This window comes from Vipera berus (assembly GCF_964194415.1).
Source record: "Vipera berus genome assembly, chromosome: 5".
NCBI lineage: Eukaryota > Metazoa > Chordata > Lepidosauria > Squamata > Viperidae > Vipera > Vipera berus.
The window spans coordinates 5,045,298-5,071,227 of NC_138207.1; the positions used below are offsets into that span (position 1 = coordinate 5,045,298).

The 25,930-nt window shown below is 46.7% G+C and overlaps 2 protein-coding genes across 2 annotated transcripts in view; one reads left to right on the plus strand and one right to left on the minus strand.

Annotated features, from left to right (window-relative positions):
* The window catches only part of LOC308669013 (solute carrier family 12 member 9-like), a 376,525-nt gene that overhangs the window by 260,882 nt on the left and 89,713 nt on the right, over positions 1-25,930 (minus strand). The window lies entirely within an intron of this gene.
* Positions 1-25,930, plus strand: part of CHRNG (cholinergic receptor nicotinic gamma subunit) — a gene marked incomplete at both ends in the record, with an annotated part of 32,184 nt that overhangs the window by 4,808 nt on the left and 1,446 nt on the right. Inside the window, 9 exons of the mRNA XM_081329934.1 lie at positions 109-153; positions 1,855-1,964; positions 2,774-2,929; positions 5,384-5,481; positions 12,984-13,187; positions 14,266-14,380; positions 15,834-15,948; positions 19,365-19,572; positions 24,208-24,341. Coding sequence (XP_081186060.1) covers positions 109-153; positions 1,855-1,964; positions 2,774-2,929; positions 5,384-5,481; positions 12,984-13,187; positions 14,266-14,380; positions 15,834-15,948; positions 19,365-19,572; positions 24,208-24,341 — 1,185 coding nt within the window. The remainder of the gene's footprint in view (positions 1-108; positions 154-1,854; positions 1,965-2,773; positions 2,930-5,383; positions 5,482-12,983; positions 13,188-14,265; positions 14,381-15,833; positions 15,949-19,364; positions 19,573-24,207; positions 24,342-25,930) is intronic.

Below are 25,930 nucleotides of genomic sequence, written 5' to 3' on the forward strand. Positions count from 1 at the left end.
ATGGCTCACGAGTCACTTTTGTTCTGAGACCGTCGTGACTTTGAACCGTCATTAAGTGAACCGTCGTAAGTCAAGACTACCTGTAAATCCCATTTTGTGCTTTTCCAGAACGAGATCGACGAGGCTCTCACAACGAACGTGTGGGTAGAGATGGTAAGTAAAGACACACGACTAATATATATATAGTCTTGCGGGAATATCTGTGATACCAGCCATTCCCCGCCATCCAGTCAGAGCTGAGGAAGCTTCTGGGATGAGAAGCGAAACGTCTTCAAGGAAAAAACAAGAAAGTCCAGTTGCCTCCTGAAAAAAAAGCACCTTTGGGACGTCTGTGATAGATGTTAAACAAGTAGCTTAACTCTCCACGGTCAACTCGCTGCAGGACGAAAGTTACACTAATATCAAAGAAATAGTACAAGGGTCCTCAAACTTGGCCCTTTGATGACTTGTGGACTTCAACTCCCAGAATTCCTCACGTGTGCCTGGCTGAGGAATTCTGGGAATTGAAGTCCACAAGTCATCAAAGGGCCAAGTTTGAAGACCCCTGAAATAGTGGAATAGAATCACTGAACAAAGGATGCCGAAGGAGAGACAGAATGAAATGCAAAGGGCAAATTTTTTTTAAAAAATGTTTTTATTTATTTTAAATAATTAAACAGAATTGTTAAATTGTCCCGCAGGCTTAACTCAGTTGCATTTCAAGGTGAACTCCGGCCCAAATACATTTTTAAAAGCACGGGGTTCTTGAGAACTACCCCAGAATGGTAGACTGTGTATGTGTGGGTGAAATATCCACTCGTGCCTGGCTCATAATAACAAATGGATGGAGGAAATTCATTTTAAAGAAAGCAACCCCTCTCCTCTGGCAAATGAAAGTAAATATATGCGTCCCAAGAATATAGGCTAGAATAGAGCTGGAAGGGACCTTGGAGGTCTTCTAGTCCAGCCCCCTCCTCAAGCAGGAGAACCTATACTGTCACAGACAAGTGACTGTCCAGTCTCTTCTTAAAACTCTCTAGTGACGGAGCGCCCACGATTTCTGGTGGCAAGCTGTTCCACTGGTTAATTGTCCTCACTGTCAGGAAGTTTCTTCTTAATTCCAGGTTGCTTCTCTCTTTGATCAGTTTCCAACCATTGTTTCTTGTCCTGCCCTCTGATGCTTTGGAGAATAGTTGACCCCCTCTTCTTTGTGGCAGCCCCTCAAATACTGGAACGCTGCTATCATGTCTCCCCTATTCCTTCTTTTCTTTAGACTGGCCAAAGTCTAATGTCCCGTAGCCATTGTTTGTATGTTTTGGTCTCCAGGCCTTGGATCATCTTAGTTGCTCTTCTCTGCATTTTTTCCAAACCCTCAACATCTTTTTTGCGATATGGTGACCAAAACTGGCTGCAATATTCCAGGTGTGGTCTCACTATCGTTGGTAGGATCCAATCTGAGTCTGTCACCGGGACCACAGGTTTATTTTCCCAAGCTTTTGGGTTCATGCCAGAACCCATCCTCAGGGAACTTCCCTCGCTCTAGAATATGTGCCCCGGGCTGGTCCACACATTGTATTGATACGGTTCCTGGTTGTGTGCAGTTTTAGTTGTTAATTAGCGCATTGATGGCTGGCTATTTACTCATTAACTGTCATTTCCTTGTACTGCTGTGACCTCAGATCCTAAGTACCTGACAGACTGGTGGTAAATTGGCAGTCCTATTGATTGACAAGGGGCCTGGTTTCCCAGGCTTCAATCATTTCCCAGGCTTTTTTTGTCCCTGCTCGGCCAACAATTGTGGTAGCTGTAGTAATCGTGCCTGATCTTGTCGAAATTTGCCAAGCCAATATGAGTAATCAAGTTTGTTCTTGCCAGAAATGGAGAGATTATCGTCTGCAATGGGACCCAGAGAAGTACGGCAACATCAGCTGCTTACGGATCCCTTCGATCTTGATCTGGCTGCCAGATATTGTCCTGGAGAACAAGTCAGTAGTCTGTAAAAGTTGACTTTGCTTTCCATGCCCCTCTGACGGCAACGCTTTGTGTAATATGGATCCTAATCTAGTTGGACCCTTCCATAGAATCATGGGTCATCCATCCCTTGGTGGGTGGGGCTGTTGGGGTATCCCAAGAGCAGTCTTTTAGTCCAACCCCTAAGCAGGAGACCCTATACTAGGAGTGTCAAACTGTTGTGGGCCAGATGTGTCATGCCAAAACCACGCCCACCTCAGCTCCGGCAATGGGGAAAAAGTTGCGATCGGTCATGCCACGCCACGTGACGTTGCGAGTTTGACACCCCTGCCCTGTACCATCCCAGACAAGCAGCGGTCCAGTCTCTTCTTAAAAACCTCCAATAATGAAGCACCCACAACTTCTGGTGGCAGGCTGTTCCACTGGTTAATTGTCCTCACTGTCAGGAAGTTTCCCCTTAATACCAGGTTGCTTCTGTCCGTGATTAGTTTCCATTTGTTGCTTCTTGTCCTGCCTTCAGGTCCTTTGGAGATTAGGTTGTCCCAGTGGTGGGATTCAAATACATGAACAACCAGTTCTCTGTGTGGATGCCACTTCCGGAGATCCATTTTGGGCCTGGGCAACAAAAAATTAGCTACCGGTTTTGCCAAAGCGGTGCGAACCAGCTGAATCCCACCACTGAGTTGTCCCCCTCTTCTTTCTGGCAGCCCCTCAGATGGGGAAATGGGGAAACCAGCCACCCCCTCAGTCAGGCCAGCCAGCGGGCCAGAAAATGGAGGCCCCAAAACCTTTCTGATTCTCTTTCCACCTTTCTTTCTTGCAGCATCGATGGGATCTTTGATGTCGCATTGTACACCAACGCGTTGGTGTCTCCCGATGGCAGCATCACTTGGTTGCCCCCAGCTATTTATCGGAGCGTTTGCTCCGTGTTCGTCACCTACTTTCCTTTTGATTGGCAAAATTGCTCCATGGTGTTCCAGTGAGTCCCTTTGGGGTCGGGAGTAGGATGGGGAAGGAGGAAGGATGGGGCAGGTTGGGGAGGGAAGGCATCATCTGAGTTGCCTTCAAGATTTACTTGGTGGCCTTGGGAGAAGGTGTCCGGATCAAAGTGTGGCCTTCAGCCCCACACGACTACATCTGGTGTGACTTTCACATCAATCTGGTGTGACGTTCAAATCTGGTGCGACTTTCACATCAATCTGGTGTGACTTTCACATCAATCTGGTTTGACGTTCAAATCTGGTCTGACTTTCACATCAATCTGGTGTGACTTTCACATCAATCTGGTCTGACTTTCAAATCTGGTCTGACTTTCACATCAATCTGGTCTGACTTTCACATCAATCTGGTCTGACTTTCAAATCTGGTCTGACTTTCACATCAATCTGGTCCGACTTTCAAATCTGGTCCGACTTTCAAATCTGGTATGACCTTCACATCAATCTTTGATTTGTGCTTAGATTGCAAGCCGCCCTTAGTCTTCGGAGAAGGGCGGGATATAAATGGGATTAAAATAAAATAAAATAAATAAATAGAAATAAATCTGTTCTGACTTTCAAATCTGGTCTGACTTTCAAATCAATCTGGTCTGACTTTCAAATCTGGTCTGACTTTCACATCAATCTAGTGTGGCTTTCAGATCGTCCCTCCCACCAGCTTTTCATGGATAGCCATGGCCACATTCCTCATCAATTAAATGCACATAGTCCTCGACTTACAACAGTTCATTTAGTCATCAAAGTTACAGCGGCACTGAAAAAAGTGACTTATAGCCATTTTTCACACTTATGACCATTGCAGCATCCCCACGTGATCAAAATTCAGAGGCTTGTCAACGGACTCATATTTATGACGGTTGCAGCATCCTGGGGTCACGTGATTCCCTTTTGCAACCTTCAGACAAGCAAAGTCCATGAGGGGAAGCCTGATTCATTTAACAATGGGGTTCCTCACTTAACAACTGCAGGGATTCACTTCACGACGGTGGCAGGAAAGGTCGTAAAGTGGGTCAAAACCTCACTTAACAAATTTCTCGCTTAGCCACAGAAATTTTGGGCTCAATTCTGGCCATTAATGGAGAATTACCTGTACATGGAATTACAGATTTACTCAATTTATGACCATCATGGAAGCTGCCAATTATGGCCATAGGACAGGAAGGTCGTAAAGTGGGGTCCATTGTATAATTAATCCAATTATACAATCTTCTTTTTTCAGCAGCTGCTTAGTGAATGTGGAGGTTGTTAAGTGAAACCACGGTTTGCTATGGGGCATTTTTATCAAAAACCCGAAGTAAGGCCAGCTTTTAGGAAAAATGTCGTAAATTGTGGTTGTGGGATGCCGCAAGTTGGCGGAAAGCGCGAGACGATTACCGAGGGCCCCAAATGCATTTGTGTGACAATTGGAGGGCTGGCTGTTGAAATTTGGGAACCAGGTCATAAGTAGCTTTTGGGAAGTCCCTTGTACTTTTGGATGGCCGCTAAGCAACTGGTCGTAAGTCGAGGACTACATAGAAACAGAAATAATAGAAATAGAAATAATAGAAACAGAAATATAGAAATAGAAATAATAGAAATAGAGAAATAGAAATGGAAATGGAAATAGAAATATAGATAATAGAAATGGAAATGGAAATTGAAATATAGATAATAGAAATAGAAATAGAAATATAATTCTTTATGGGGAATTCGTCTCCCATGCAGAAGCTCTCAGTGTACATACAAGCAACAAGTGATAAATCATGATTATAATGAAAAAAACCCCCATTCATCATAAATCATAAAATAATAATAAATCCTTCCGAACAATTACTCCTGCCTTCGCTAGATAGCTTCATATCTAAGAAAGTGGTCTCCAATAGAGACTAAAGGTTGGTGAGGTAGCTTTTGGCAGTGATTGGCTGAGCTGCTCTGCTAACATGGAAGTTCTGGTTGGGATTCCCAGGCTGCCATTGGCTGAGTGGTCCAGATCATAGAGAGAATTTGGCTGGGATTAGTGGAGGAGGAGGAGGAGGAAGAGGAGGAGGAGGAGAGGGAGGGAGGGAGGAGAAGAGGGAGGGAGGAGGAGAGGGAGGAAGAGAAGAGGGAGGGAGGGAAGAGGAGGAGGAGAAGAGGGAGGGAAGAGGAAGAGGTGAGAGAGGAGGAAGAGAGGGAGGGAGGGAAGAGGAGGAGGAGAAGAGGGAGGGAAGGAGGGAAGAGGAAGAGGTGAGAGAGGAGGAAGAGAGGGAAGGAGGGAGGAGATGGAGGAGAAGAGGGAGGGAGGGAGGAGGGAGGAGGAGGAGAGGGAGGAGGAGGAGAGAGAGGAGGAGGAGAGAGAGGAGGAAGAGGAGAGGGAGGGAGGAGGAGGAGAGGGAGGTGGAGGAGGTGGTTGCAACCTTACTTCAACAGCACCAATGCCATGAATTGATCCTAGTTGTGTGTCTTCTCCTTGCAAGGTCTCAGACCTACAACGCCCTTGAAATCAACCTCTTGTTGACTGTCGAAGGGGGAAAAACAATTGAGTGGATTATTATTGATCCCCTGGCTTTCACAGGTAAGCTTTTGGGAGGAAGGATTTCATGATGGGACTTGGCTCTTGCTACCTCTGGAATGTCATCCTAGCATTGGGACCATTAGTGATCAACCTGACACCTCTGGTTGAAAGTCACTTTCCTCCTGGTTCTCTGCCTGCCTTGTTGTGGCATTCCAGGATAGACTGTCCCTGAGCATGGAGGTTCCAATCAGCTCTCTCACCTGTAGCCACCGAGAAAGCTAAGTTTAGTCCTTTTTAAGTGAGGCTAAAGCAACCTGTCCTCTACTTACTACATGGGGACTGAAGCTTCTGGAATGGTCATCAAATTCCATAATAGGTGGAAATATGGGGTATAGTCAGCCCTGTAGATCCAGGTGCGGGTTTTTCAAACTCAAAAATCTGTGGACGTCAGTTCCCAGAATTCCACAGCCAGCCACGCTGAAGCCCACCTATTTTAAAGTTGCCAAGTTTGAGAAATTCTGATCTAGAGGATGCCAGGCTGGACGGAGAGCATAAAACTTAGATACTGATTGTTGTGTAGTGGGTTCTGGAGAGCAGGAAGGACGATGAGACGATGAGTACAACATCGTCTTTATTGGTGGAAGTGACTGTACAGAGGGAATAGGGGCTACCTGCACTCTTATATATACCTGGCCAGTACCTGGCCAGGTACTCAACCAACCAATCGGTTTGAACCTCTGTTTCCCGCCGAAATGCTTCCCGCCAAAACGGTTACAGTTCAACGCCTCCTGGTGGTGACTCTTATACACAGCTTTAGGTGTTTCAATAAAGCTTAATACATAACACTGATCACCCTTATTTGCAAGGAATCCCACAAGGAACTAGAACTCCCCACCTCTTGTGTTTTAGGCCAGCGCCTCGACTACTTTAGATTTTGGCCACCCTGATATAAAGAAGATGTTGAGGCTCTAGAAAGACTGCAGAGAAGAGCAACAAAGATGATCAGGGAACTGGAGGCTAAAACGTATAAGGAACGGCAGCTGGAATTGGCGATGTCTAGTTTCATGAAGAGAAGGGCGAGGGGGGACAGAATAGCAGCGCTCCAATATCTCAGGGGCTGCCCCCAGAGAAGAGGCAGTCAAGCTATTCTCCAAAGCACCTGAAGGCAGGACAAGAAGCAACGGATGGAAACTGACCCAAGAGAGAAGCAACCTAGATAGAGCTAAGAATTGTTATAGTTAACTTAAAACTACACCCCGTCCTCCCCTCCTAATTTGTGTGGCAATCGAAAAGGAAGTGAAAATGGCTTCAGCTCAATTTTTCGCAGCGTTGACACGCTCCTTTGCTCAGCCTTTCTGATTGGCCGGCTTTCGTAGCCAGGTGTTACATCAGGCAAAATTGGGGGGGGCCTTAATAATACATCCCTTTGTTGGGGGGGTGATATAATTTGCATTTTAGTCGTACGTCGAGGTTTTTCGAAAGTCTGTCTCCTAACAAGTAGATACTTTTTTTTTTTTTTTTAATTTTGATTTCACGTCGCCGGCACCATCTCTGTGGATTTTTGAGCCTAGGAAGATAAAACCTATTCCCGCTTCTACTTTTTCCTCCGCTTCTTTGCGCTGGAGTTTCATTATCTGCGGCGCAATTGTAATTTTTAATATTGAGGCGCAGGTGGACTATTGTATTGTCTCTCCATCTTTAAGTCCTCCTCTCTTCCTGTTATCAGCAGCGTGTCTGAGGGGGCTGACGTTAGTTCCATTGAGTTCCGTTTCCACCACCCCCCAGTCTAGCGTCTGTCTCATCTATTTTAGAAATCAATCAATTAAATAGCCTTTAGATTTCATTATGTGGAAATTAAATAAACAAAGCGGCAGATATAGCTGTGGCACATTCTTTCCCCAGTTTTGAATCCATCAGTTGCTCCTTATTCTCTTCTAACTATGGCTTCCTGGCCTCTGACAAATTCTTCCACAGGGAAAAACAGTACAATTACTCGGCAAATGTTATCCACAATTTGCTCTTATCTACAGAATCAAAAGCCTCTAAATGCAGGTAGTCTACGACTCACAAGCCATTTGCTTAGCGACCGTTTGTTTAGTGACTGTTTAAAGTTACTGTGTTTCCCCGAAAGTAAGGCCTACACCAGCGGGTCTTCAAACCTGGCCCTTTTATGACTTGTGGACTTCAACTCCCAGAATTCCTCAGCCAAGCATGCTGGCTGAGGAATTCTGGGAGTTGAAGTCCACAAGTCATAAAAGGGCCAAGTTTGAAGACCCCTGGCCTACACCAACAATACGCCCTAGCTTGATTTTTGGGGGTGGACATGATATAAATCCTATCCCAAAAATAAGCCTTAGTTTTGGGGCGAGGTGCACCCCTAAAAATCAAGCTAGGGTGGGGTTGGGGGTGGAGCTGCCCCACCTGCCCCGCACCTTCTTACTTTGCAGCCAGGCCTCTCCTTGCCAGCCCACTTCTTCTTCTGAGGCCTCTTCTGCAGCCGGGCCTGCATTTCTCAGTCACAGGGCTTTCCAGAAGGCCTCTGCAGCCAAGAACCGAGCTATGGATTATATCCATAGCTTAGTTCTGCGAGACCTCTGCAGCCGAGGACCGAACTATGGATTGAATCCATAGCTCAGTACTCAGCTGCTTAGGCCTTCCGGAAAGGCCTGACTGCAAAATGCAGCCCCGAATGCAGCTGCAGAACTTCGGCCCCAGAAGAAGTGGACCGGCTGGGTGGGGCTGTTGGTGCTGGAGGTGAGGTAAGGCCTACCCTGAAAATAAGACCTGGTGCCTCTTTTGGAGGCAAAAAAAAAAAGACCTGGTCTTATTTTCGGGAAAACATGATACAACGGCACTGAAAAAGTGACTTATGACCATTTCTCACACTTACAACTATTGCAACATCCCCACAGAATCAAATTTCAGATATTTGGCAATGGGTGTGTATTTATGATGGTTGCAGTGTCCTGGGTTCATGTCATCATCTTTTGTAACTTTCTAAGCTGACTCCTGACAAGCATAGTCAATGGGAAAAGCCAGATTTGCTTACTGATCAAATGATCGTTTAACAAGTGCAGCGATTCCCTTAAGAATGTGGCCAGAGAGATCGTAAAATAGGGCAGAATTCACTTAACAACCTCCTTGCTTAGCGACGAAAATGTTCGGTCCAGTTGCCGTTATAACAGACTAAGAGGACAGGAGAATAATAGGAGAGTTGGAAGGGACCTTGGAGGTCTTCTAGTCTAACCCCCTGCTCAAGCTGGAAACCCTATACCATTTCAGACAAAGAGTTATTCAATCTCTTCTTAAAAACCTCCAGTGATGGAGCACCCACAATTTCTGGTGGCAAGTTGTTCCACTGATGAATTGTTCTCACTGTCAGGAAATTCCTCCTTAGTTCCAGGTTGCTTCTCTCCTTGATTAGTTTCCATCCGTTGCTTCTTGTCCTGCCTTCAGGTGCTTTGGAGAATAGCTTGACGCCCTCTTCTTTGGGGCAGCCCCTCAAATGATGAAATGGGGAAAGCTTCTGACAAGCAAAGTCAATGGGGAAAGCAAATTCACTTAACAACTGTGTTATTCCTGTGCAGTGATTCACTTCACAACTGTGGCAAGAAAAGCTGTAAAATGGGGCAGACCTCACTTAACAAATTTCTCACTTAGCAACATACATTTTGGGCTCAATTGTGGCCATACACCAAGGACTACCTGTAACGTTTCAGACCAATAGTTGTCCAATCTCTTCTTTAAAAAGCTCCATTGTTGGAGCTCCCACAAGTTCTGGTGGCAAGTCGTTCCACCAATTCATTGTTCTCACTGTCAGGAAGTTTCTCCTTAGTTCCAGGTTGCTTCTCTCTTTGATTAGTTTAGAATAGAATAGAGCTGGAAGGGACCTTGGAGGTCTTCTAGTCCAGCCCCCTGCTCAAGCAGGAGAACCTATAGTCTGACCCCTGCCGAACGCAAAAATCCTGCATTCTTGGATTGCTGCCGTATCTTTTTTTTTTAATCCCATTTATATCCCGCCCTTCTCCGAAGACTCAGGGCAGCTTACAATCTAAAGCACAAATCAAATGTGCTTAGCAATAGCCTTCATTCTATGTATATGCCTGCTTATTAGGGCTTTTGCCCCCCCCCCCCAAGCGGCATTATTACAAGGTCAGCTTATTGCCCCCAACAATCTGGGTCCTCATTTTACCTACCTCGGAAGGATGGAAGGCTGAGTCAACCTTGAGCCTGGTGGGACTCGAACCTGCAATAATTGCAGGCAGCTGGTGTTACTTAAGGAGGCATTAGCCCACTGCTCCACCAAGGCTCTTTTCAACTACACATCACCCCCATACCTCTGCATCAAACCAGGATTAATGCTCAGCAAGCTTTGGATGTCCTGTGAATACAGCCGGTACATCTTTCCCTGATCTGATTAAAGAGACTGACAAACTCACTTTTGCACGTGGGAATCGGCTGCATTTTAATAAGTCTGCAGCAAGAGACTTGATTTCCTTTGTCTTCCCCTAAGGCTGACGGCAACGTTGATGCTGGTTTCTCGAGGGACCCCCCCTCCCCAAATTTTCTGAGCCCCCGCAGAGACTGGAGGGTCTCCGTCATGTTTTAATAGCGTATCCAAAACACAAGTGGGGTCTTCTGGCAGCTTTCCATTACAAGCCAGTCATTTTGCCCTGTTAAAAAGCTGTCGCTCTGGCAGATGACATGAGCTGGGAGATGGGGAGCGGAGGGGGGGGGAAATGGCAACGAGGAAACATCAGCTTAATAATGTGTTACGCCTGGTGTGGCACAACAGCTGAGGGGAGGGAAGAAAAGAGAGGGGTGGGTTTTTCTAAAAGACACCTGGGGATCTTGGAGACCAAGAGAGGAGAATATTTGTAGCTCAGGGTTGAAAGGAGGGGTCCTCGATGCTCTCTGAGCTTGGTTGTTTTCCTGCAGATATTTCATGACCCAACTAGATAACATCATCAATCTTGGGAGGAGGAGGAGGAGGAGGAGGAGGAGGAGGAGGAGGAGGAGGAGGAGGAGGAGGAGGAGGAGGAGGAGAAGAGTGGGGTTCTTGGTGCTGTCTGAGCTTGTTTTCTTGCAGTCTGACCCAAATTAGGTAACTTCATCAGTGCTAGAAGGGAGGGGGGTTTGAGGAGAGGAGGAGGAGGAGGAAGGCTGTGAGGTCCTTGGTGCTCTCTGAGCTTGGTGGTCTTCTTGCAGACATTTCATGACCCAACTAGGTTACAGTGCTAGATAACATCATCAATCCTGGGAGGAGGAGGAGGAGGAGGACTGTGGGGTCCTTGGTGCTCTCTGAGCTTAATTGTTTTCTTGCAGATATTTCATGACCCAACTAGATAACATCATCAATCTTAGGAGGAGGAGGAGGAGGAGGAGGAGGAGGAGGAGAGTGGGGTTCTTGGTGCTGTCTGCGCTGGGTTGTTTTCCTGCAGACGTTTCTGTAATGTATTGGCCTTTCTCTTGCTAAAAGAATATCAGGTGGGTTAATTGCTGGAAGGTTGCTCAAGCAGGGAAGCTGGCTAACGGCTCCCAGCTTCTCAGACAACCCGTCTCCAGCACCGCCATTGGGCGGCAATAGGTTGCTTTAAACCTATTGGCCGCCGCCTAGAGGCCAGGGTATAAATTGCTGCATTCGCAGCCCTGTTTCTCAGTTCAGTTCCTGCAAACAATAAACAATGACCTTTCCTGAACTCACTTGCCAATCATGCAACAAACCCCAGTATCTAACAGTTTCATCCCCCAAACTAGGCAACATCATCAGGGTTAGAATCCTAGCACTGAGAATGTTATCTAGTTTGGGTAATGAAAGATCTGCAAGAAAACAGCCCAGCGCAGACAGCACTAACAACTCCTCAGATTTTGGAGACTCTGCGGCCTCCATGTGGCATCTCAGCCCAGCCTTTGGCTGAAATCTCCTTGCAGAGAGGAGCCCTTCTACAACCCAGCTTTGAGTTCTTTCTTCCTGCTTAGGGACCCTTCATTCAGACCCCCCAGCAGTCTTCTGCTTCAGCCGTTCTTAGAAACATAGAACAAAGAGTTGTAGGGCTGGAAGGGACCTTGGAGGTCATCTAGCCCAACCCCCTGCTCAGGCAGGAGACCCTATACCATTTCAGAGAAATGGTTGTCCCCTCTCTTTAAAAACCTCCAGGGATGGAGCACCCACAACCTCTGGAGCAGGGGCCTTCAAACTTGGCCCTTTGATGACTGGTGGACTTCAACTCTCAGAATTCCTCAGCCAGGCTGAGGAATTCTGGGAGTTGAAGTCCATCAGTCATCAAAAGAGCCAAGTTTGAAGGCCCCTGCTCTGGAGGCAGGTTGTTCCACTGGTTAATGGTTCTCACTGTCATGAAATTTCTCCTTAGTTCTAGGTTAGATCTCTCTCTGTTGATCTTCCACCTCTTACTTCTTATATTGCCTTGGGACGCTTTACCCCAAACTCAAAATAAATGCCAGTTTACTTGGGCAAAATAAAATGTCAGTTTATTTGCGCAGAAACAGTAGTTTGTGGTCATATGCCCACGGGGCACTGCAGAAGTCCATAAATGCCGGTCTGTTGGCACATACTTAAAATGTGGACATGTGACCTGGGGGGTGGGTGGCAGGGGCAGCTGCCAAACTTCGGAACTGGTTCGTATTTTTTGAGTAATCCAAACAATTAAAACAATTTTAATTTTCATCATTCATATTTCATTTTGTCCCTTCTCTGGGATCCTTTCTTTAATTATTCTATTCCACCATTTTTTGATGTCCTGCAGTGATTTGGCCATGGTGAGTTAGCCTTGGTGAGTTGGCCATGGTGAGTTGATTGTGGTGAGTTGGCCATAGTGAGTTGGCCATGGTGAGTCGATTGTGGTGAGTTGGCCATAGTAAGTTGGCCATGGTGAGTTGGCTATAGTGAGTTGGCCATGGTGGGTTGATCCCGGTGAGTTGGCCATGTTGAGTTGGCAGTGGTGAGTTGACCTTAGTGGCCATGGTGAGTTGACTGTGCTGAGTTGGCCATGGTGAGTTGGCCATGGTGACTTGACTGTGGTGAGTTGGCCATGGTGAGTAGACTGCAGAGTTGACCATGGTGAGTTGGCCATGGTGAGTTGGCAGTGGTGAGTTGGCCATGGTGAGTTGACCTTAGTGGCCATGGTGTTGACTGTGGTGAGTTGGCCATGGTGAGTAGACTGCAGAGTTGACCATGGTGACTTGGGCATGGTGACTTGACTGTGGTGAGTTGGCCATGGTGAGTTGACCTTAGTGGCCATGGTGAGTTGACTGTGGTGAGTTGGCCACAGTGATTTGGCCGTGGTGACGACTGTGCTGAGTTGGCCATGGTGAGTTGGCCATGGTGACTTGACTGTGGTGAGTTGGCCATGGTGAGTTGACCATAGTGGCCATGGTGAGTTGACTGCAGTGAGTTGACCGTGGTGAGTTGGCCATGGCGAGTTGACTGTGGCAAGTGGGCTGCAGTGGGTTGGCTGTGCTGAATTGGCTGTGTGAAGTTGTCCTAGAGCCCCAGGGAGTGGGTTTGAGATGTGCTACGGCTGATCCGGTTATCCTTCTGGCAGAGAATGGAGAGTGGGTGATCAGACACCGGCCCGCCAAGAAAGTGGTGAACGTCAAACACTTCACACCAAGTGACACTGAGTACCAGCAAATTGTCTTCTTCTTGATCATCCAGAGGAAGCCTCTGTTCTACATCGTGAACATCATCATCCCTTGCGTGCTCATTTCCTCCGTGGCTCTGCTGGTGTACTTCCTGCCTGCCAAAGGTCAGCATCCTGGGGCCCTCCTGGGAGGAGTTCTTGAATCATCAAATGGAAGGGAAACCTGGAAATCATCCAAGCCAACCCTTTCGCCTGGAGAGGAAAAGTTTTTTTTAAAAAGGATTGGAACAGAGATAGCGTGAATTAGGCTCCATGTAAGCCAGTTCTGAAATTGTTGGGGATCAGTTGCAGAGAAGGATCAGGTTGGAAGGGATCCCTGATCCAATTTTCCAAATATTTTATCTCAGAGTGACAGGGAACAAGAATATTGGGACAAAATGGCATTTTTCCTTCCTATTTTCTAAGACACTGCGTTTCTTTCCTTTCCTTTCCTTTCCTTTCCTTTCCTTTCCTTTCCTTTCCTTTCCTTTCCTTTCCTTTCCTTTCCTTTCCTTTCCTTTCCTTTCCACCCTCCCCTCCTTTTCTTATTCCTCTCCCTCTCCTCTTCCTCTCCTCCCTCTCCTCTCCCCTGTCTCCCTCTCCCTCTCTTCTGCTCTCCTCTCCTCTTCTCTCCTCACCCTCTACTCTCTCTCTTGCTTCTCCCTCTCCTCTGCCTCTCCTCCCTCTCCCTCTCTTCTGCTCTCCTCTTTTCTCTCCTCACCCTCTCCTCTCCCTCTCTCCCTCTTCTGCTCTCCTCTTCTCACCTCACCCTCTCCTCTCTCCTCTCCCTCTCCTCTCTCTCCCTCTCCCTCTCTTCTGCTCTCCTCTTCTCTCTCCTCACCCTTTCTTTTCTCTCTCCTCCTCCCTCTCCTCTCTCTCTCTCCCTCTTTTCTGCTCTGCTCTCCTCTTCTCTCTCCTCACCCTCTCCTCTCCCTCTCCTCTCTCTCCCTCTCCCTCTCTTCTGCTCTCCTCTTTTCTCTCCTCACCCTTTCTTCTCTCTCTCTCTCCTCCTCCCTCTCCTCTCTCTCTCTCTCTCCCTCTTTTCTGCTCTGCTCTCCTCTTCTCTCTCCTCACCCTCTCCTCTCCCTCTCCTCTCTCTCCCACTCCCTCTCCTCTCCTCTGCTCTCCTCTTCTCTCTCCTCACCCCCTCTCTCTCTCTCTCCCTTCTCCCTCTCCTCTCTCTCCTCTCCTCTTATTTCCACAGCTGGTGGGCAGAAGTGCACGGTGTCCATCAATGTCCTCTTAGCCCAGACCGTCTTCCTTTTTCTGATTGCAAAAAAGGTGCCAGAAACCTCTCAGGCAGTGCCCCTGATTGGAAAGTGAGTATTTTGCAAAATGAACACCATTAACACTTGCAGCAGCTGCAAATTTGGATACCGGAGTAGGTTTGGAGCTCAGAATGAAACCAGGAAACAAAGTTTAATTAAATAATTCTGGACACTTCCAGAAGGGAGTCCCCTTCCTTATGAGCTGTGGTGGGGGACAGGGGACATTCAAACCATGGCAGCATCTCCATGGTCACATGATCAAAATTTGAGATCCTGGCAACCAACATGTATTTTCGAAGTCATGTGATTGCCACCTGTGATATTCCAAGAATTCCCCTGAACAGTCAGAACCAGGTTGGTCTAGTTGTGAAGCACCAGGTTAGAAAGCAGGAGACCCTGAGTTCTAGTCTGAAAGCCAGCTGGGTGAGTTTGGGCCAATCACCAGGAGATTTTTTTTTTTAATTTTAATTCCATTTATATCCCGCCCTTCTCCGAAGACTCAGGGCGGCTTACAAGCTTAGCAGTAGCCTTCATTCTATGTATATGCCTGCTTATTAGGGCTTTCACACACACCCCAAGCGGTATTATTACAGTCAGCTTAATTGCCCCCAACAATCTGGGTCCTCATTTTACCTACCTCGGAAGGATGGAAGGCTGAGTCAACCTTGAGCCTGGTGGGATGCGAACCTGCACTAATTGCAGGCAGCTGGTGTTACTTAAGGAGGCATTAGCCCACTGCTCCACCAAGGCTCTTTTTATGATGGTGAGTTCTAGTCCCGCCTTAGGCATGAAAGCTGGCTGGGTGAATTTGGGACAATCACTGGGAGACTGTGAATTCTAGTTCCACCTTAGGCATGAAAGCCGGCTGGGTGACTTTGGGCCAATTACCAGGAGACGGTGAGTTCTAGTCCCGCCTTAGGCATGAAAACCGGCTGGGTGACTTTGGACCAATCACCAGGAGACTGTGAGTTTTAGTTCCACCTTAGGCCTGAAAGCCAGCTGGGTGACTTTGGTTCAGTCATTGTCTCTCAGCCCAATTCACCTCACAAGTTGTTCTTGTGTTGAAAATAGGAGGAAGGTGTATTGGATATATCCACTGCCTTGAATGATTTGCAAAAGTAATAAACGCAGGATATACATGAATAAAAAATAGTAAATAAAATAATAAAACAAAACAAAATAAAATAAAACAAAACAATTAAACAAAACAAAATAAATAAAATAATAAAACAAAATATAAAGTAAATAATAAAATAATAAAAAACAAAACAAAACAAAGTAAAATAAAGTAAAATATGAAGCAAAAAAATAAAACGAAAACTAAAACAAAACAAAGTAAAATAAAATAATAAAACAAAATATGAAGTGAAGTAAAAAAATAAAATAATAAAAACTGAACAAAATGAAGTAAAATTAAATAATAAAAAAAAATAAAAAAAAATAATGAAATGAAATGAAATGAAATATAAAATAAAATGCAGTGCGTCCCTGTTTCTGCTGAAAGGTATTTAACCTTCCTTCTGGTGGTAACCATTGTCATCGTGGTGAACGCTGTGATTGTCCTCAACGTTTCTCTACGCAGCCCCAATACTCATTCGATGTCCGAGCGAGTCCGACAGGTGAGTCCGAAGGAGGCTGTGCTTCCCACCTGGAAGGGCTGAGAGCTGGGCCTTCTCCATTTTCCTGGGCTTTTGCAGCATCTCCAAGGTCACAGGGTCAAAATGCCAGTGGTAATTGTCTGGTCATCCAGGTCATGGTTGCCTCAAAGGGGCTTTTTCATGAGGCAAGTGGACTTTCTTGTTTTTTTTTGTTTTTTATTATTTATTTATTTATTTATTTATTTATTTATTTATTTATTTATTTATTTATTTATTTATTTATTTATTTATTTATGGGACTTATATGCCGCCCTATCTCCCGAAGGACTCAGGGCGGCTAACAACAATAAAACACAATAATACAAAGATTGAACTAACAAGCCCCAATGATAAAATAATAAAACATTAAAAATATTCTATTTAAAAATCCGTATCGTCAGTCCAGGGCAGCCTGACGGAAGAGAAATGTTTTAAGGCCGCGACGAAAGGACCGGAGATCCGGGGCCATCTGGAGCTCAAGGGGAAGTTGATTCCACAGGGCCGGTGCTCCCACAGAGAAGGCCCTCCCCCTGGGGGTTGCCAGCTGACATTGTCTAGCCGACGGCACCCTGAGGAGGCCCTCCCTGTGTGAGCGCACCGGGTGATGGGAGGTCGTTCCTGGCAGCAGACGGTCCTGCAAATATCCCGGGCCTAAGCCATGTAGGGCTTTATAGGTAAGAACCAGCACCTTAAATCTCACCCGGAGGACAACTGGTAACCAATGTAGCTCACGCAGGAGGGGGGTAATATGGGAGTATCGGGATACTCCCATCACAACCCGCGCGGCCACATTCTGCACCAGCTGGAGCCTCCGGGTGGTCTTCAAGGGCAGTCCCATGTAGAAAACATTGCAGTAATCTATACGGGAGGTAACGAGTGCATGAGTGACCGTACGTAGAGCATCTCGGTCCAGATAGGGGCGCAACTGGTGCACCAGGCGAACCTGGGCAAATGCCCCCCTGGCCACAACTCCTATATGATCTTCAAAACTGAGTCGTGCATCCAGGAAGACGCCTAAGTTGCGCGCCCTATCAATGGGAGGTAACACCTCTCCTCCCATAACCAAAGACAGAACCTCTTGGACTAAACGAGATGCAGGTACGTAGAGCCACTCAGTCTTGGCCGGGTTGAGCTGGAGCCTGTTCTTCCCCATCCATATTCGTACCGCTTCCAGGAAACGGGACATCACGTTGAGGGCATCACTGGGTTGGTTCAGGGTGGAGATGAAAAGCTGGGTATCGTCAGCATATTGATGATACCTCACCCCGAAACCATGGATGATCTCACCCAGTGGCTTCATATAGATGTTGAACAGGAGGGGAGAGAGGACCGACCCCTGGGGCACCCCACAACTAAGGGGCCTCGGGGTTGATCTCTGCCGTCCTGCCAACACCGTCTGCGAACGGCCCGAGAGGTAGGAGGAGAACCACCATAAAACGGTGCCTCCCACTCCCAACCCCCAAGACGTCGCAGCAAGATACCATGGTCGATGGTATCAAAAGCCGCTGAGAGATCTAATAGGACCAGAACAGAGGAATAACCCCTATCCCGGGCCCGCCAGAGATCATCCACCAGCGCGACCAATGCCGTCTCCGTGCTGTACCTGGGCCTGAAACCCGATTAGTATGGATCCAGATACTCAGTTTCCTCCAGGACCAAAGGGAGCTGCCGTGCCACCACGCTCTCAACAACCTTCGCCAGAAAGCGAAGGTTGGAGACAGGATGAAAGTTATTTAAAATAGCTGGATCCAAGGCAGGTTTCTTGAGGAGGGGCCTCACCACCGCCTCCTTCAAGGCGGCAGGGAAGCACCCCTCACTCAAGGAAGCATTAATAACTGCCAGGAGCCAGCCTCGTGTCACCTCCCGAGCTGCATAAACCAGCCAGGTGGGGCACGGGTCCAACAAACATGAAGACGTTTCGCTTCTCATCCCAGAAGCTTCTTCACCTCTGACTGGATGGTGGGCAATGGAAGGATTTATACTCCTTGCAGACTGCTAGTCATTTGCATTCTTTTAGAGAGCCCTTGAGACCACTTGGAGGTTTATCTGTATCGTCAGGGTCACCTGAGTAGTGACATCATCTATCTCCAGTCTACAACACAGTTCTTTCAGCGGTTCCAAGAAGGCTCCACACCCGTTAGCACCACTCAGATGACCCCGAGGACACAAATAAGCCTCCAGGTGGCCTCAACGACCCTCTAAAAGAAGGCAAATGACCAGCCGTCTGCAAGGAGTATAATTCCTTCCATTCCCCACCATTCAGTCAGAGCTGAAGAAGCTTCCTTGCTTCTTTATATTCCTTGCAGGCGGCTGGTCATTTGCATTCTTTTAGAGGGTCATTGAGGCCACCTGGAGGTCATCTATGTCAAAACTGAAGAACCCTCTCTCAACAGAGAGGACGGATATGATACCATCTATCTCCAATCTACAACACCGTCCTTCCAGTGGTTCCAAGAAGGCTCCACACCCATTTGCACCACTCAGGTGATCCTGAAGACACAGATAACTCTCCAGGTGGCCTCAATGATGCTCTAAAAGAATGCAAATGACCGGTTGTCTGCAAGGAGTATAAATCCTTCCATTCCCCACCATCCAGTCAGAGCTGAAGAAGCTTCTGGGATGAGTAGTGAAACATCTTCAAGGAAAAAACAAGAAAGTCCACTTGCCTCCTGAAAAAGCACCTTTGGGAGATGCCAGTGTTGATGTGATCGCCATCTGTCACCTTCCCAGCTGGCTTTGACAAGCAAGTCAACAGGAAAACCAGATTTGCTTAATGGCCACATAACGACCGTGGCAAAAAAAAAGTGTGACTCGCTAAAATAAACCGCCTTGCTTAGCAACGGGAATTCCGGTTCCAACTATGGTCGTAAATCGAAGACTACTGGCAATGGGAAAAGGACATCAGTACAGCTAGTCCTCAGCTTACGACCACAATTGAGCCCAAAATATCTGTAGTTGAAGGGAGATGTTTATGAGGTGCATTTTGACCCATTTTACGACCTTTCCTGCCACAGCCGTTTTAAGTGAATCCCCACGGTTGTTAAATCGGTACGTGGTTGTTAAGGGAATCTGGCTTCCCCGTGGACGTTGCTTGTGAAAAGGTCACAAAATGGGATCCCCTGTCCCCAGGACGCTGCGACCGTCCTAAATACGAGTCAGTGGCCAAGCGTCTCAATTTGGAGCATAAAAAATGGTCGTAACGCCCTTTTTTTCCAGTGCCGTTGTAACTTTGAATGGTCACTAAACGAGCTGCTGTAAGTCAAGGGCTACCTGTGTTTGGTGTCTTCCCTGCCCCGCCCCCTTCCTCCTGTGAACAAATGGTGGCATCCTTTGGAAAGTTTTCCTGGCGTTCCTTTCTGCTCCCGCTTCCCAACATGTTTCAGCGCCTGGCTCTCTAGGTCTTCCTGCACCTGGTGCCCCTTTACCTGGGCATGCACAGGAAGCGCATCTCGCTGCCCACCGAGAATCGGCCTGCCCGGCGACGGAGTTCCCTGGGGCTGATGGCCAAAGCCGAGGAATACATGCTGTGGAAAGCCCGGAGCGAACTCTTGTTTGAGAGGCAGAAGGAACGAGACGGGCTGATGAAGATTCTCCTGTCAAAAATCGGTGAGTGATGGTGAACCTTTTAGAGACCAAGTGCCCAAACTGAAACCCAAAACCCACTTACGTATCATTGGGTGGAGGGTGGGTGTGGCCCTTTGGGTGGGTGTGGCCAATTTTGTGGGCATGGCCCACTGGGTGGGCGTGGCTGCAGTGGTAATGGCAGACTGGGTGGGACTAAAAAGTTCAATCAATCAGTTCCAACTTTGCAAGATCTTTTTTTTCCCCACGAGAAGTTGAAATTGATTGATTGATTGAACTTGTATGTCATTGTATTATCGATTAACCCAGCCAACACGCTGCTTTTCGAATACTTAAATCAGGGGTGTCAAACTCAATTTCATTGAGGGCCACATCAGCATTGCGGTTGCCCTCAAGGGGCCGGGTGGGTATGGCCAGGGTGGGCGTGGCCTACTGGGTGGGGGTGGCTAGAGTGCGTATGGCCTACTGGGTGGGCATGGCCAGCTCTACATCGTTTGCATCAAGGGTGCCTATGGGGGCCTGGGCAGGAGTGGGACAGATCTGAGGGTCTCTGGCAGAAGGAGGGTCTCTGGGCCAGGGCCAAGGCAGTGGGGGCCATTCCCTCACTATTTCCAGGATGGCTTCGCGGGCCACATGAAACCACTTCGTGGGCCGCATCCGGCCCCCGGGCCTTGTGTTTGACATGTCTGACTTAAATGTAAAATTAGAAAATCAATAAACCAGTTTTTTAAAAAATTGGTGAGCTTCTGGAAGGCCGAAGGGGACCCCGGCTGGGTTAATGGGCAATGGTTTGGGAAGGTCAGAGTAAGAGTGTTGGAAGGGACCTTGGAGATCTTCTAGTCCAGCCCCCTGCTCAGGCAGGAAGCCCTATACCATTTCAGACAAAGGGTTGTCCAATCTTTTGTTCAAGACTTCCAGTGTCGGAGTATCCAAAATTTCTGGAGGCAGGTCGTTCCTCTGATAAATTGTTCTCACTGTCAGGAAATTTAATGATCTTAGTTGCTCCTCTTTGCACTTTTTCTGGAGTCTCAACATCTGAACGTTGAGGAATGGATGAACTGTTCAGGGAGGGAGGAAGTTTGTTGAATCGACTCGCCCAATTCCCTGTCATTAAAAATAAACCAATCTGTCCAGGTAGCATCGTAAAAAGTCTATACTGATTTTCAGTGCTTTTTTTCTAAAAATAAAAATAAAAAAAGGCGCCGGAACTCAGAGGTGCTGTCACTGGGAGCGATGCCGGTGTCTTGCTACTGCATCGCCGCCCGTCCTTTGCACCCCCGCCCCTGTGGCTTGGAGCCACATGCTGTGGGGATTCCCCTCCCCACAGCCGCCGTGGGGATTCCCCTCCCTGCAGTTGCCACGCCGCGGCCCGTGCTGAGCCCCCACCCGGAGCTGCTCCGAACCCCTACCCAGAGCTGTGTTCCTCATGGCAATGGTCTCCGGTGCCAAACAGCCTCTTTCCAACCACATCCAGAAAAATTTGTAACAAACATTGGAATTCTCAAGGCCATGTTTGGTATTTCCCAGCAATCTGTTACTGGAAGGAAAAAGCAATCCCTGCTGCGTTACTGATCCCAGAGAAGCGTTTGCATGTATGCAGGTATCCTTAGGGTGCCATAGTTATGGATGAGAAATATTGGTTGCAAAGTTGGCATTTCTGGATGTAATACAGATATTTTGGACTTATTTTTGTTTCTTTGCACGTTTGATATTTTTAAAAAGGCATATGCCTCTGACTACACTTATGCACATATGTAACATCTTTTGCTAGGATTCTGCTTGTCCAGAATGTGAAAAGTGAAAGACTGTGACTAAACAAAATTTTAATGTACAGATAATACAACCATAAATTATTTTAGCCTTTTTAATAAATGTTGTTATTGATGTTAAGCTCACCATGGAAAACATCATATATTGTTATGTATATACTAGGTTAATTATTTAAAGACTGAAGTGCAACATAACTAGATTCTAAATAATCTATTTTTCAAAACACACAACAGTCCAAACAGTAAAAGTAAAGTCCAAATTAAGAATATTTCATTCTTAATAATTGTTTAATTTAAAGTGGTTTAGTTGTAATAGATGGTTATAGATTCAAAATAGTTTTCAAGAGTGTACAAAAGATACTATTTTTTTCTAGCATCAGCTAAATTAGACATATTACATTGAGAAAAATATTTCTCATTTCTTTCCTGTTACCTTTATTGATTTCATTGCAGAGATGTTAACATACGAAATAGATTATTTTGTTATTTAATTTTACCTTCCAAAAGACAGAAGCAGATGAAAAATGTGAGGTTCTTTCCTGTTGGCTTTTTTGAATTAGCTGTTTTAGATTCTAAAAGTTTAGTTCCTAAAGAAGTAACCTTGTAAATAATTTTAATGTCCTCCTCTAGTGCAGGGTAGGCAACCTTGGCTCTTTTATGACTCGTGGACTTCAACTCCCAGAATTCCTGAGCCAGCATGGCTCAGCTTGGAAACCTTTCTCTTTCCCCTCAGCGTGGCTGGCTCAGGATTTCTGGGACTTGAAGTCCACGAGTCATAAAAAAGAGCCAAGATTGCCTATTCCTAAAGCCAATAGAGGGAGCTTTCTTTTTTTTGCAAAAAAAAAACCAAAAAACGGTGCCGGAACGCCGTTCTGAGTGTTCTATGAGAAAAAAAGCCCTGCTGATTTGGTGAAACACACCAATAGTCTCCGCTTCCTTTCAAACCATTTGAAGTTACAGTGGTGTTGGGAAAAAAAAGAATTACAATAAGCTCTTCCCTTTAGGACTCTTGCACCGTCCCCCATAGCCACGCGCACAAAATTTGGGCAACTGGCATGTATTTATGACGGTTGCGGGATCCCGGGGTTGTGTGATTGCCGTTTGCGGCCTTCTCAGCCGGCTTCCGACCAGCCGAGTCAATGCAGGAAGGTGATTTGCCTAAGCGAATTCAATTAACAACCCAGCCGAAAAGGGCTCAGCTCACCTAACCACGATTAGCAATGGAAAGTCCAGTCCCAATTGTGGTTGTTAAGTCGGGAAAGTACCTGTATTGTGTAAAGGCAAGTGTTGTTTATTGAGTCTGCACCTCTATAACTCTCTGGTTTGGCACAGCAACCGAACAGGACAGGCACAGAGTTCAACAGATAGTTAGGATTGCAGAAATAACAATTGCAACCAGCCTGCCTTTTATTGAAGATCTATATACAGCACGAGCCAGAAAGAGGGCTGAGTGTTCTGTACCAGCCTGCTACCGGCCCTGCAGAAAAGGCAGGGACAACCCCTTTTTCAAGAAGGCAAGAGGCTGGAATTACGCCTGCCAAATTTATTGCTACAAAAACAGAAAGAACAAGACACAAACCAAGAAAGAGGAGCTTTTCAAGCGGTTGCCTTCAGCAAACCAGCCCTCCCATGCATTCCCCCTTAAATACAGTTCAGGGCATGGCTTCTCTCTGCCTCCTTCCGAGGAGCCCCATTGCCTTGACTGCCTCCTGCGTCGGGCGTCCTTGAACAGGGCCAGCTGTGGGTCATCTTCATCCACGCTGTCAGGCTCACACAGCTGGGTCTGCGTCGTGACCAGATGAGAGGGGCCTGGCTGGGGGCTCTCATCAAGCTCTTCAACACCCCCCTCCTCCTCCTCCTCTGAGTCGTCCGACCCAACTGCCGAACCCACAGGCTGACCCTGAATCACAACACTGAGAAAATATCTACAGACCCTTCACACCCTGGACATAAACTCTTTGAACTCCTGCCCTCAAGATGACGCTATGGGGCATTGCGTGCCAAAACAACCAGACACAAAGACAGTCACCCGCCACCATGCTATCACTCTGCTAAACAAATAATCCCCACCACACTGTCTTATGCCCTGGGATGTCAAACTACCTAGTAGGGCTGTATTACTATTATCCTTCTCATCTTTCCTATTACCTATTTCCTTCGCTTCTTATGACTATAACTGTGATGTTTGTATCTCACGATTTGTGTTGATTGCTTTTATTTAGTATCCTAGTAGGATTTATGCTTACTAGCATTCTATGACTATAACTCTGTTGCTGGTTATATGTTTACGTTGAATGTTTCCTATCATTATAATCATGGTTTATTATTTGTTGCTTATTTGTACGATGAGAACTTCTGCACTGGAGGCAAATTCCTTGTGTGTCCAATCACACTTGGACAATAAAGACTTCTATTCTGTTTTGTTCCATCCCGTCCCGTCCCATCCCATCCCATCCTATCCCATCCCATCACATTCTATATTATTCCATTCCATTCTATATTCTATTCTATTCTATTCTATTCTATTCTATTCTATTCTGTTCTGTTCTGTTCTGTTCTGTTCTGTTCTGTTCTGTTCTGTTCTGTTCTGTTCTGTTCTGTTCTATTCTATTCTTCTAATTTAATTCTGTTCCGTTCCGTTCCGTTCCATTCCATTAGTCTTATTCTTATTCTAGTCTAGTGTAGCCTATTCCATCACATCACATCACATCACATCACATTATTCCTATTCCTATTATTCCTATTCCTGTCCTGTCCTGTTCCGTTCCATTCTGTTCTGACGGACGAGCATTAGAATTTCATGCAGAAATTGCCATTCTCCAGAGCCCCCTCTTGTTCTTGTTCTTTGCCTCGGTCTTTGATGTTCCTCTACTTTGATTTCCATTTCAAGGAGAAGGCTTGGAGAACGGAGGTCCCCAGGATTTCTGCAACAGCCTACGCCACGCGGCTCCGGAAATCCAGTCCTGTGTGAACGCCTGCAACCACATCGCCAAGACTTTGCAAGAGAAGAACGATTTCGATAGCGTAAGTGCCATGGAAACAGGGAGGATGGATTTGAGTTAAAACAGCAGGCATGGCCCACATCTGGGCAGATGTCCTGGCAACTGCGAGCTTGCATGGGATGGGGGTATAAGGAAAAAGGAGGACAAACTGGAAAAGGCCCAGGCTGCGTGTCTCTTTCAAAAGTAACACCAGCTGCCTGCAATTAGTGCAGGTTCGAGTCCCACCAGGCTCAAGGTTGACTCAGCCTTCCATCCTTCCGAGGTAGGTAAAATGAGGACCCAGATTGTTGGGGGCAATTAAGCTGACTTTGTAATAATGCCGCTTGGGGTGTGTGTGAAAGCCCTAATAAGCAGGCATATACATAGAATGAAGGCTACTGCTAAGCTTGTAAGCCGCCCTGAGTCTTCGGAGCAGGGCGGGATATAAATGGAATTAATAAAAAAAAAGGGATTCCCCCCCGCCAAATTTGAAAGAAGAGGAGGATATGCTGGAAAAGGGTTGTGGAATCAAAGCAGGAAGGAGTAAAGTGGTAGTAGATACGCCAAAGAAATAAAAAAGTACTCCGTGAAACTGAAGAGAGGAAAGATGGTTAGGTTACAGCAGTTTTTCTCAACTTTAGCAACTTTTAGAGGTCTGGACTTCAATGCCCAGAATTCCCCAGCCAGCCAAGCTGGCCCAGGGCATTCTGGGATTTGAAGTCCAGACCTCTAAAAGTTGCTGAAGTTGAGAAAAAGTGGGTTAGGGAGAACACATGTGGTACAGGCAGTCCTCGACTTACAATTGAATTCCCAGAATTCCCTAATAACTTCATCTCCCAGAATTCCCTAATCAGGACTTCAACTCCCAGAATTTCCTAATCAGCACAGGGTGTCCAGATGGCAGTGAGGTCATCCAGATAGTTTCAGCCCCAGATGTGGTAGCCAGCAACGGCCAGCGGGTCAAAAAAGTCAAAATGGCAGCCAGGACTGCATAGTCGCAGCTGCCATCTTGCTTTTTTTTTTTTTGAGTTCCCCTTGCCAATGGCCCTGCACACAAATCATATTAGTGTAGGCAGTCCTCGACTTATGACCACAATTGAGCCACAATTCTGGTTGCAGTGATGGTCATAAGTCGAGGACTACCATTAATGGGACAAGGACCGCAGTACAGGCAGTCCTCGACTTACAACCACAATTGAACCCCAAATGTTTGTTGCTAAGCCAGACAGGTGTTAAGGGTGTTTTTTTTGTCCCATTTTGCGACTTTTCTTGCCACAGTTGTTAAGCGAATCGCTGCGCTGAGGTTAGTGACACGGTTCTTGAGGGAAACGGCACTGTGCGGCATTGGGGAGGGGGAAAGGAACTTACGACTGTTTTTCACACTTACGACCATCGCAGCTTCCCCCGTGGTCAGAATTCGATGCTTGGCAACCGGGCCTGTATTGATGATGGCTGCCGTGTCCTGGGATCGTGGGATCGCTTTTTGTAAAAACTCACTTAACAACGGTCTGGCTTAGCAGCGGAAATTTGGGGCTCCGTTGTGGTCGTAAATTGAGGACTAGCTGTAGAATCCCGGATTGCCTGTTGGTTCACTCCAGGAATGCTTGAAATTTAGAAGTTTGCACGGCTGTT